Source organism: Micromonas pusilla (genome assembly GCF_000151265.4).
Source record: "Micromonas pusilla CCMP1545 genomic scaffold MICPUCscaffold_13, whole genome shotgun sequence".
Taxonomy (NCBI): Eukaryota; Viridiplantae; Chlorophyta; class Mamiellophyceae; order Mamiellales; family Mamiellaceae; genus Micromonas; species Micromonas pusilla.
Genome location: NW_003315894.1, coordinates 87,804 through 99,171, shown reverse-complemented (window position 1 = coordinate 99,171; position 11,368 = coordinate 87,804). Strand labels below are relative to the sequence as shown.

At 69.0% G+C, this 11,368-nt stretch overlaps 4 protein-coding genes across 4 annotated transcripts; 3 read left to right on the top strand and 1 right to left on the bottom strand.

Annotated features, from left to right (window-relative positions):
- Positions 1 to 1,048: 1,048 nt before the first annotated feature.
- MICPUCDRAFT_42377 (uncharacterized protein) lies at positions 1,049 to 2,035 on the top strand (the record flags this gene model as incomplete). The annotated part of the gene is made up of 1 exon (XM_003062924.1): positions 1,049 to 2,035. One exon carries the CDS (start codon positions 1,049 to 1,051, stop codon positions 2,033 to 2,035), a length of 987 nt encoding a protein of 328 aa, XP_003062970.1.
- A 482-nt stretch (positions 2,036 to 2,517) lies between these two features.
- MICPUCDRAFT_36033 (uncharacterized protein) lies at positions 2,518 to 3,037 on the bottom strand (the record flags this gene model as incomplete). Its single annotated transcript, XM_003062711.1, has 2 exons — positions 2,518 to 2,798; positions 2,983 to 3,037. The coding sequence occupies 2 exons, from the start codon at positions 3,035 to 3,037 to the stop codon at positions 2,518 to 2,520; spliced, it is 336 nt and encodes a 111-aa protein (XP_003062757.1).
- A 4,167-nt stretch (positions 3,038 to 7,204) lies between these two features.
- MICPUCDRAFT_66714 (uncharacterized protein) lies at positions 7,205 to 9,080 on the top strand (the record flags this gene model as incomplete). The annotated part of the gene is given in 10 exon segments (XM_003062923.1): positions 7,205 to 7,900; positions 7,910 to 7,953; position 7,955; positions 7,957 to 8,043; positions 8,366 to 8,391; positions 8,393 to 8,532; positions 8,534 to 8,644; positions 8,646 to 8,773; positions 8,846 to 9,011; positions 9,014 to 9,080. Coding segments are annotated over 6 exon segments (993 nt in total). The 3' UTR covers position 8,532; positions 8,534 to 8,644; positions 8,646 to 8,773; positions 8,846 to 9,011; positions 9,014 to 9,080.
- A 385-nt stretch (positions 9,081 to 9,465) lies between these two features.
- On the top strand, positions 9,466 to 9,861 carry MICPUCDRAFT_52486 (uncharacterized protein; the record flags this gene model as incomplete). Its single annotated transcript, XM_003062922.1, has 1 exon — positions 9,466 to 9,861. The coding sequence occupies one exon, from the start codon at positions 9,466 to 9,468 to the stop codon at positions 9,859 to 9,861; it is 396 nt and encodes a 131-aa protein (XP_003062968.1).
- Between the last annotated feature and the right edge of the window lie 1,507 nt (positions 9,862 to 11,368).

Sequence of the window (11,368 nt, the reverse complement as noted above, 5' to 3'; positions counted from 1 at the left end):
TTGTGCGTGCGGTGCACCGCGCTCGTCGCGGCGTCTCGCAGCTCGTACGCGCGCTCCCAGCACGCGGATTCGAAGCACGCCGCGGCGGCGCCCGCGGCGATCTCGTTTCGATCCGCCGCCGCCAGCACGTCGGCGAACGCGTACTCCTCCCGTCGCGCGTCCGGGGCGTCGTCCGTCTCGAGGTCGCGCGCGGCGGCGGCGGCGTCCGCGGCGGCGGCGAGCGACGCGGCGGCGGCGGATGCGGCGGCGCGCGTGGGGTCCGCGTTCTCGTCGGGGGAGCGGTCGCCGCAGACGCGCCGCGGACGCGGGCGGCGCCGCCGACTTGGGGCCGCCGCCGCCGCCGCCGCCGCCGCCGTCGGCGAACCCGCCGAAGGCTGTCGGCGCGCGCGCGGTCGCGGGCGCGACTGTTGGATCGTTCGTTCGTTCGATCGATCGTCAATGGATGGACGGAGGGATGGAGCGCGATGGGTCAGCGCGCGCGCGTCGATCGATGCGATATCGCGGCGGCGGAGGGGAGGGGAAGAGAGCGATGTCTTACGATCGGACGAGCGACGACGACGATGAATGAAATGAAAGAGGCGAACGACGGAGGCGGCGCGGGTCGAGATCCGCGCGGTCGCGCACCGGGTTCGCGCGCGCGTCGCAGGAACACCTCCGTGCCGAACGCCTTGGCGTCGTCCCCGCGCTCGAGATGCGCGTGCATCGGCGTCGCGGGCGTGCCCGGGACGGCGAAACGCGCCGCGCGAGCGCGGGGACGACGCCAAGGCGTTCGGCACGGAGGTGTTCCTGCGACGCGCGCGCGAACCCGGTGCGCGACCGCGCGGATCTCGACCCGCGCCGCCTCCGTCGTTCGCCTCTTTCATTTCATTCATGGCGCGCGAGTCGAGCCGGCGGGGCGCGCGCGATCGACTCCGAGGCGCGGCGCGTTATGGCCTGGCGGGCGGGCGGGATGGAGTTTGAAAAAGATCTGGCCGCGGCGCGGCGGGAGAAACGCGCCAAGAAGAACAGAATGTCGGCCCGATCGCTGAGAACGAGACGCGCGGGCGCGATGCCCGGCGGCGACGCGTCGTCGCTGCACTACCAGACCGTGGTCGCCGCCGCGGCGAAGGACGCGGCGGGCCCCGCGGGCGTCGCGGAGGGGTTCTTCGACCTCGCGAACGCGGAGGTGGTGCGATACACGCTGCCCGTCCCGTCGGTCGGGCGCGGAGTCATCGAGAAGCCTCGAGGCGACGGCACCTACGTCCCTGCTGATGGCGTGCTCCAGGCGGGGGGGCGGAAGTGCGTGTCAAAACGCAAGCGCGACCACGAGGTCGAGGACGCCGGTCCGACCGTGGAGCTGCGCGTGCGGCAGGACCAGAGCCTGCACGACTCCTGCGGCGGCATCGTGTGGGAGTCCGCGTTCTGCCTCGCGGGATACCTTCGACGACGCGCGCGCGAGGGGCGCGCGATCGCGCGCGGGAAGAGGTTCGCGCGATGCGACGTCGTCGAGCTCGGCGCGGGCTGCGGGCTCCTCGGGATGGTCGCGTCCGCGCTCGGGGCGAAGAACGTCATCGTCACCGACCACCCGGACGCGATGCCGCTGCTGAGGAAGAACGTCGACGCGAACGAGGGCGCGCTTCGCGAAGCCGCGGAGGCGCACGAGAGAACGCGCGTCGCTCTGAAGGCGAAGAAAGGCGACGGACGCGTGCGCGGCGTCGGCGCCTTGCCGCTGGACTGGACCTCGGACGAGCACCTCTCCGACGTCGTGGAGTTAGGGCCGTACGACGTCGTCCTCGCCACGGACGTCGTCTTCAACGAATCTTTAGTCGCGCCGCTCGTGCGGTGCATTCGGCGATGTCTGCGACGAAGAGACGGCGTCGCGTTCGTGTGTCTTCAAGAGCGGTGCCCGGACGCGTTTCGCGCGTTTCGGAAGACGTGCGAGGAACATTTCGAGGTGAGGGAGATCCCCGGAGACGACGTCGGGTTCGTGGACGAGGAGTGCGTCCTGTTCGAGCTCAGATTTCGCCCGTGGGACGGTAAAGACGCGGAGGCCTAGCTAGCTGTGATGAGACGGGTGATGACTTCTCGTCACACCGGGGGGTCCGCGAAACTAGTCATCAACGAAGGCGAAGATACCCCGCGGATGACACGAGAGTTGACCGGCGTGCGTAGTGTGTTGTGTATTAAACGAGCCGCCGTCCGGTGTGCGCTAGAGCGGCTCGCGCGCGATGCGATGCGGGGTGGGTAAAAAATGAATGATCGGCGGCCGGCGACGGTCGGCGTCTCCTCGAGCCCGCGGCGTCCTCCGCCAGCCGCCTCGCCTTCTTCCGAGCGTCTGTCCGTGTGATTAGTCTGAGGGCCGTTCCATACGAGCGAACGTCGGGGTGGAGTTGAAAGGCGTCAGGTGGAGTTGAAAGGCGTCGATGGCGGGGATTGAAAGCGAGGTGTGGGCGTCGAGAGGCGCCGGGAAAAGTCCTTCAGGAATGGCGTTCACCACGCCGACGCGGTCGTACGGGGACCAGTGTGAGGAGAACGCGCCTAAGACAACTTGGACGCGAAGTACGCCATGAGGACGACGAGAAGCGGCAGCAACACCGCGATGATGCTGACGCCGCCGCCCCCACTCTTCGTCGCCGCCTTCCCCGAGGCCGCGCCGCCGGCGAACTCGTCGAGGTAGAACTTCTTCAGGAGCTCGCGCGCGTGCGGCGAGTGCCCGACGTCTTCGAAATCTTGCGTGCCATCTTTCCCCGCCGCGGACAGCATGATCTCTCCGCCGCCCGGGTGGTCGTCCATGAACGGCGTCACGTCGTACACCTTGCCTGCGATGGCGTCGTCGCCGTTGTCGCGAAGGTGGGCAGGAGGAGGAGAGCGTCAGCGGGAGCGATTCTGCGGGAGAACCGCATCGCGCGGAGGACGACGCGCGACGGGAGAGATCGATCGAACCGCGACACGTCACGCTTAAGGAAGGGGGAGGACGCGCGATCGGTCGACCGCGCGGCGCACCGTCGATGACGAGCCACAGGTCGTCCGCGCTCGAGTGCTTCTCGACCTCGGACATCTTGATCCCCTTCACTTCCACGGGCGCGGTCTCATCCTCGGCGGCGGCCTTCGGGGGCATCGTGGCGTCGGTGCGCGGCCGGTGCGCGCGCGCGTCGAAGTCGCCCGGGCGCTCGCGCGTCGAAGCGCTCACAGCCACCGATTTCGCGCGATTCGAACGTACGGAACGTGGTTCGAAACGGGTAAACGACCGATACAGTCGTATGATGCACAGTAAGAAACAGGTAGAATTTGTCCGCAGCTCGCCGGCAGCGGCAGCTTCGCTGGTTTTAAAGCACCTGCGACGCGAACGCGGCGTAGTTCGTCCGCGCGCGGGGACGAGCGTCGCGCGCGCCGCGACGCGAAGGGACGCGGCGGAGGGCGCGGGCGGGCGAAGACAGACGCGTGGAAGTCGCCGCCGCCGCCTTCGCCGCCCTCCGCGGCCATGAGCAGCCCGCCGCCGCCGCCGTCGCCGCCGCCGTCGCCGAGCGGCACCATCGTGTGCGAGAACGTCAGCGAGTGCCTCTACTTCGACGTGAGCGACACGTCGATCCTGATATCGCTCAGCGTCTTCACCGTGCTCGCCGCGCTCTTGCTGCTGCTGTTCGGGAAGATCCGCACGGTCGCGCCGATATTCTTCGGGCGAAGACGGCTCCGCAACCTGGTGAGATCCCGTCCAGTCGTCGTCCGCGCGCCGACTTGACTTTTTTTTTTCGAAAAGATGAACTTTTTGCGCCGGATCTCGCACCGCGCTCGACGCCCTCCTCCGCTCTCCCCCGCCGCCGACCGCCCCTCCCGCCCTCCCGCCTCCCCCGCCGCCGACCGCCCCTCCCGCCCTCCCGCCTCCCCCGCCGCAGACGCACCGCCCGCCGCCGCTGCCGTACCCCACGGGAACGCTGAAAGACGCGGTGTTCGGATGGATGTTCCACGTCCTCAAGGTTCCGGACAAGGAGCTCGTCGCGACCGCGGGCATCGACGCGCTCGCGTTCATTCGCGTCTCGCAGTTTGGCATCCAGCTGTTCCTCCCCGTGACGATCGTGGCGGTCTTCGTGCTCATTCCCGTGCACACGACCGGGAAAGAACTCGACAGGCAGCGCGCGTACTGGATCGCCACGCACACGGCCGACGACGCCGTGCCGTCGGGGATGGGTGCGTCGGCGGCGGCGCGGACCGCTCGGACTCGGACTCGACGTCGCCATATCGCTTTCTTCGCTCTTTTTCCGCTTCGTTCTCGTCGTTCTCATCGATCCATCCATCGATCCATTCCTCCTCCTCCTCCTCCTCCTCCGCCCTCCGCGCAGACTCGAAATTGATGCGCGCGACGGTCGCGAACATCGGCCAAGAATCCAGCGTCCTATGGCTCCACGTCGTCGTCCTGTGGGGCATCATGCTGTACGCCACGTGGCTCCTCCGGCGACACACGCGAACGTTCGCGTTGCTTCGACAGCTGTACTTGTCCACGTCGGGAGACACCAACTTGTGGCGCGCCGTCCACATGCCGAAGTCGATCCTGCAGCAGATGCTGACGCAGGGGCGCGAGGTGAACGCGGAGATCGACGTGAACAAGATGCGCGACGCCGTCGCGAAGAGTCCGGGACCCGGGAAGGACGACGACGACATCGGCGACGGCGACGGCGACGGCGACGTCGACGACGGCGGCGGCGGCGCGCGGCGGCGGCTCAGCGGCGAGGGAGGAGAAGACCCGGGGTCGCCGAGCGCGGAGCACGGTAAGAAGAAGAAGCAGTGGGGCGGCGCGAACACGCTCGCGGCGATGGCGTTGTTATCGACGCCCGTCCTCGCGCAGAAGAAGACCGGGGACGTCGCGAAGGATGGTAGCCACCAACAGGGAAGCGTCGGCGTCCGACGCAGCATGCTCGCGTCGGCGTCGAAGAAGCGTTTGAAAAAATCCAAGAGGGCGGACGCCGCGAAGAGCGCGAAGGAGACCGACCCCGCGGGGAGCGACGACGGCGGCGCGTCGCCGCCCGACTCGCCGACGACGTCGCCGCCGCCGGCGCCGCGCGAAGACGGCGTCGGGGAGGGTCCCGACGGGGGATCGACGAGCGCGGCGGGGTCGCCGACGGCGCGCGCGGCGGCGGCGTTTGGCGCGTCGCCGTCCGCGTTCGATGACGCCAGCGTTCGAAGCGGGTCGACGCGCGCGGGATCGCACGCGCCGCGGCCGGTCGGAGGTTTCGGCGGCGGTCGCCGACGCCGCGGCTTGAAAGAACTCAAGCGGAACATCAAGGCGCTGAAGGAGCAGCAGGCGGCGAAAGCCGCGGTCGTCGCCGCCGCGGAGGAGGCGGGAGAGGCGAACCCGTTCGACGCGCCCCCCGCGCTCACGCGCCAAGGGTCCCTCGCGCGGCAATGTTCGTCGCTGTCTGCGGCGGACGCGAACGACCTCGACGCGATCGCGATCGCCGCCGCGCAGAGGGCGGTGGATAAGACGCGAAGGGAGGAGGCCGCGGCGGAGCGCATCGCGGCCGAAGAGCGCGAGAGAGAGCTCGCGGAGCGCGCGGCGAGAGAGCCCCCGGCGTTGCTCTCGCAGACGGGACGGCAGGCGCGGGTGCCGGCGGGGCTGAGAGGGGGGCTGAAAGCCGCGAAAGAGAAGGTGGCGAGGGAGCGCGCCGAGCGCGAGCGAGCCGCCGCGGCGGCGGCGGCGAGCTCGGACGACGTCGCGATCGACGTCGCGCCCGGGCCGGTGACCGAGTCGTACGCCGGCGCCGGCGGGCGATCGGAGGGGGGCGACGGCGAAAATTTTCTCCAGCGCCTGCGAAGCGAGCGCGAGTCCGCGGCGGCGGCGCGGACGACGCAGAACGCGTCCGCGTCCGCGTCCGCGTCCTCGCCGAACCGGAACCGGAACCTCTCCGTCGACGTCCGGTCCGTGCCCTCGTCCGCCGCCGCGACGCCGAGGGACTCGGCGCGCGGCGGCGGCGGCGGCGCCCGACGTCTCTCCGCGACGGCCGGCGGACGATACGGCTTCAGCGACGACGCGTTCGACGAGCGCGCGCGCGCGCCGCACCGAGACGCCTCCGCCGGAGGCGGGGGCGGCGGGGGTAGAGACGCCGCCGACAACGGGCGAGGACGACGGAAGACCGCCGCGGCGACGATCGGGGACGTGTTCGCGACGTTAGGGCTCGGCGGGATCGCGTCGAACGAGGCGTCGAAGATGGCGGCGACGAATCGATTGGAGGTGGGCGACGCGGAGCGACGACGACGCGAACGCGAACGCGAGCAACGCGAACGCGGCGGGAGCGGCGACGCGAGCGGTCACGACGCGAGCGGTCACGGCGGCGACGCGGCCAACCCGCCGAACGATGGAAGGAAGCTCCTGCGACGCACCGAGCTCGGGTCGTTCCGGCACGAGCGAGGCGGGTCCAACGTCTCGGCGCCGACGCCGACGAAGCTGACCGGCGATTTGCACGCGGCGGACATGGCCGGCCTCGCGCGCGGACACGGCGGCGACCGCGACCGCGGCGGCGACCGCGGCGGCGACCGCGGCGGCGGCGCTGCCATCCCCCCGGCGTCCGCGCTCGCGGCGCACGACCGCTTGATCTTAGACCACATCGTCGAAGCGCGGCGGCGGCACGCGCGTCACAAGCGCCAGAAGAGCGGCGGCGGGGGCTCCGGCGACGCGTTCGACGCTTTCGACGCGACGACGCCCGCGGCGCACGCGTCGAACCGCAGCGGCTTCGCCGGTCTCGACGGCGCGACCCCTCGCGGCGACGCGAACGGCGGCGCCGCCGCCGGCGGCGGCGACGACGACCCGAACGCTATGATCCTCCAGTTCGACGACTCGGACGACGACCCTGACGCCCCCGACGTCGCGATCAAGCACGAGTGGTGGACCGGGCTGAACATCGACCCGGACGAGGACGAGCTCGCGGAGTTCGAGGCGTGGTGCGTAATTTTCACGGCGTTCGCCCGACCGCTTCCCATACGCTCCCGTTCGCGTGGTGAACGCCGATCCTTAAGGACTTTTCCCGGCGATTCTCTCCGCCCGCCCCTCGCTTTCAATCCCCGCCCGCGTTGCCTTTCAACTCCATCTGACGCCTTTGAACTCCACCCCGACGTCGCTTTCAACAGGGCGTTGGACGACGTCGACGAGGACTACGACTACGGGCACGAGCACGACGACGACTCGTTCCACGGTAATAAGAGACGAACCAGCGACGACCACCACCACCACGACGCGATGGAGCCCCCGGACGCGATGGACGCGATGGAGAGGGGCGGCGCGACGTCGCGGAAGGGTGGCGGCGGGAAGGGCGGCGGCGGTTTCAGTTTCGGCGACGGCGGAATCGAAAAGACCAAATCGCAGCAGAAGGGCGCCGCGCGCGCGGCGCGGTTCATCCAGATGCCGTGCCCGGACGTCGACGGGCGAAGAACGGTGAACACGTACGACCCGGAGGCGCACAGGATCGTGTCCGTGTGGGCGGCGAACTACGTCGTGTTGATGACGGACCTGGTGCCGACGCGGTACGTGGAGGACGACGGGCGAATCGTCGAGCACTTTCCCACGGACGCCGTGGAGGACATGTTCGAGTCGCTCTTCCCGGATGACTTCCGCGGGATCATCCCGGTCTTCGACCACCGCCCGACGGACCGTCTGCTGGACAAACGCGACGAGCTGTATAACACCGTGGTGAAGCTTCGAAGGAAAGAGGCGGGCAAATACCAGACGCGGTACACGAAGCGAGATTGGCGCGTGTTGACCGTCGTGGACGCCGCCGTCGACGATTTGAAAAAATGCGAACGCGAGATCGTGATCGCGCGCGAGGCTGCGCTGTCCGGCGAGCCCGGACCGTCGTGCTTCTGCGTGTTCGCGACGCAAAAGGCTGCCGCGGAGGCGGCGCAGTGCCTTCTTCACTCCGGCTCGCGCCGCAACTTCCGGTGCCGCCCCGCGCCCGGCCCCGATAACGTCAACTGGCAGACGTTGATGACGCGGTCCAAGCACAGCAAACGCCGCGTGTTCGTCATCATGCCGTTCGTGTTCTTGCTGATCATCTTCCCGTCGAGCATCTTCACCGTGGGGCTCGCGTCCGCGTGCGTCGTGGACCCGCCCGTTGGGATGGAGGGCTTCCTGGAGTGGTACTGCAGCAGCGAAGCGAAGCCGTTCAACGTCCTCATCTCCGGCCTTCTCCCGCCGATTCTACTGACGCTCTGGGAGACGTTCGTCGTGTCCTTCTTCATGCTGTACCTGGTGCAAGCGCAGAACAAGCACGCGAGCTTATCCGCGACGGATCGCCGCTTCCTGGGGTACTACTTCTGCTGGGTCTTAGTCAACGTCCTCGTCGGCGGCATCACCGGCGGCGCGTTGGGCGGGTTCTTCGAGGAAGCCTTGGGGATCACGTCGACGACGTACACGACGCAGCAGCAGTTCGGGATGTTGCTTCCGATCACCTCAAACTTCTTCCTCGTCTTCGTCGTCTTCCGAGCGATATACACGCCGATCCAGCGACTCATACTCCCTCACCCGGGGATCATATGCTGGGCCGTGCGCAAATATCTGTGCTTCTTAGGCTGCGCGGTGACGCCCCGCGACCGGACCGTCAAGTACTCCCCTCGCGGCGTTCGAATGGGCCGAGAGGTTGGCGTGTTCATGATGATCATCATGCTCGGCTTCACCTTCGCGGTGAGCGCGCCCATACTCGCCCCGGTGTGCCTCTTATTCTTCATCGCCAACTTCATCGTGTGGCGGTACCACGTCATGTACGTCTACGAGCGCGGGTACGAGAGCAGCGGCTCGATGTGGTTCACGGTGACGGAGATGGTGTCGTGGAGCATCTTCGTCGCGCAGGCGTTCACCTCGTGCGTCATGTTCAGCAAACAAGCGTGGTTCCCAGGGTTGCTGCTGTACGCCACGGTGCCGTATTATCTGTACCGGTATAACCTGTCGCTGAGGAAAGAGTTCGGGAACGGGAGCGGCTGGAGCGTGCCGTTGGGCGAGGCGGCGAAGGCGCCCCCCGCGGATTTCACCGCGGAGATTTACACGCACCCGTCGCTGCGGCCGGCGGCGGCGGGGTGGAACCCGGACGTCGGGAAGATCTGGCGCGGGTACCCGGGCGTTGTCAAGAAGAACACGCTGTGACGCGACGCGACGCGACGAAGGAAGGCGCGCGATGTGGGAGGGAGGGAGAGGGAGAGGGAGAGAAGCGTCTCGCTCGGGTGAATATTAGACTTTTCTGCTACTGTCGAGCAGCTGAGACGACGACAGGACGGGTCATCAAACCGAGGAAATGCCAATCCGCCCTTCCAAAACGGGGAATCCGCGCGCTGCCGTCCACAACCGACGACGCCCCCGGCGCGGTGCACGCGAGGAATCGCGTCGTCGTCGTCGTCGCGAGGGCGTAAGGCGCGCGTCGTCGTCGTCGTCGTCTGAGCGTCTGAGCGTCTGAGCGTCTGAGCGTCCGGCGCGTCCGTCGTCGTCGCGGCGCGCGCGCGGTCGTCGTCGCCATGGCTTCTTCGACCGCGCCGCTCGCGACGCGACGCGTCTTCGTCGGCGACGGCGACTCCAGGCTCGGCGTCGCCCTCGGCCGGGCGTTCCGCGACGCCGGCTGCGACGTGAGCTGCTCGAGGACGTCGGAGGACGACCTCGACTACGCGACGGAGTCGTTCCTCGTCGACCACGGCCACGCGGTGCGCGTCGAGCGATCGACCGTTCGATCGGATCGATCCTCCCGTTTAGCAGAGCAAACCTTCGACGCCGAACGCTGCGCGCCCCTCGTCGGATCCCGCCCCGCTCGGCGTCCTCATCAATCGCGACCATCCCCGCTTACGCCCCCCCCACCCTTCCTCCTCCTCCTCCTCCTCCTCCTCCTCCTCTCCAGGCGCACGACGACGCCGCGATGAAGGCGCTGACGCGCGCGGACGTCGTGATCCTCCCGCTTCCGAACGCGTCCCCAATCCGAGGCGCGTTCTATCTCACACTGGTCCCCATACGACCGCGTCGGCGTGGTGAACGCCGATCCTTAAGGACTTTCCCCGGCGCATCTCTACGCCCACACCTCGCTTTCAATCCCGACACACCTCGACGAAGGCCTTTCAACTCCACCTGACGCCTTTCAACTCCACCCCGACATCGATGCAGTTCGCGCCGCGATGGCGGCGCTGCGCGAATCCATCCCAACGGACGCCACCCCGACGGACTTCCCCACCAGAGTCGTCATCGCGGTCTCGTCCATCGCGACGTGGGCGAACGCGAAGCCGCTCGACGGTCCCGGCGGAGCCCTGACGACGAGGGACGTCGCGCGAAGAGGGCTCGCGTTCGGCGCGGCGAAGGCGACGGCGGACGCCGAACGCGTCGTCGTCCGCGCCGCCGTCCCGGGCCTCCTCGAGACGCACGTCGTGTGCCCGGGCGCGCTGTACGGCGGCGGCGAGTTCGAGCACGGGTTCCTCGCGTCCATGCGCGCGGCGTGGGAGGGGAAGCCCGTGTGCGTGTACGGCGACGGCGATAACGTGATTCCGTGCTGCCACGTGAAGAATCTCGCGACGTTTTGCGCGAAGCTCGCGGCGAAGGCGTCGGCGGTGGAAGAAGATGGAACGTCAATTGTCGTCGCGGGGGAAGAAGAGAAAGATAACGAGCGCGACATCGACCGGTACCTCCTCCTCACGGACGAGGCGCCGCACCCGACGCAGCGGTTCATCGCGGAGAGCATCGCGCGCGCGTTCGACGCGCCGCTCGTGAGGGTCCCCGTCGCGGCGGCGGCGGCGACGGCGTCGTCGCGCGTCGTCGGCGACGCCCCATCATCCGGCGGCGGCGCGGAGGGCGTCGCGATGCTGAACGTGAACGTGGTGCCGTCGGACGTGACGCGCGTCGTGGGCGCGGGGGGGCGGGAGTGGAGGGCGCACGTCGGCGGGTTCGGGCCCGCGGTTGAGCCGGAGGCGCCGGAGGAGGAGGCGGAGGTCGCGGAGGAGAAAGACTCAGACGCGGCGGAAGATGGAACGTCAACCGTCGCCGCGGCCGATGACGCCGCGGAGGGCGAAGACGCCGCCGCCGCCGCCGCCGCGACGCCCGAGGATCCGAAGGAGGAGGAGGAGGAGGAGGACAAGTGGGAGCTCGTCCCCGAGCTCGTCGGAGGCATGCCCGCCGTCGCCGAGGAATTTTTGCAAGGCAACGGCCTCGCGCCGATCCGCGCGGTCGTCCGCGGGCCGCCGCTGTCGTTCGCGGAGGATCTCGCGCTGACGACCGCGGAGACGTACGCGCTCCCGCTGATCACCCCCGCGTCGCTTCTGTTGGAGCACATGCCGTCGTTGGACGAGGAGACGCGCGCCAAGTGCGGCGAGGAGGCGCTGAAGGAAGCGCTCGCGGCGGCGGCGGCGGCGGCGTCTTCGCCCTCCGCGGCGTCATCGGCCGCGG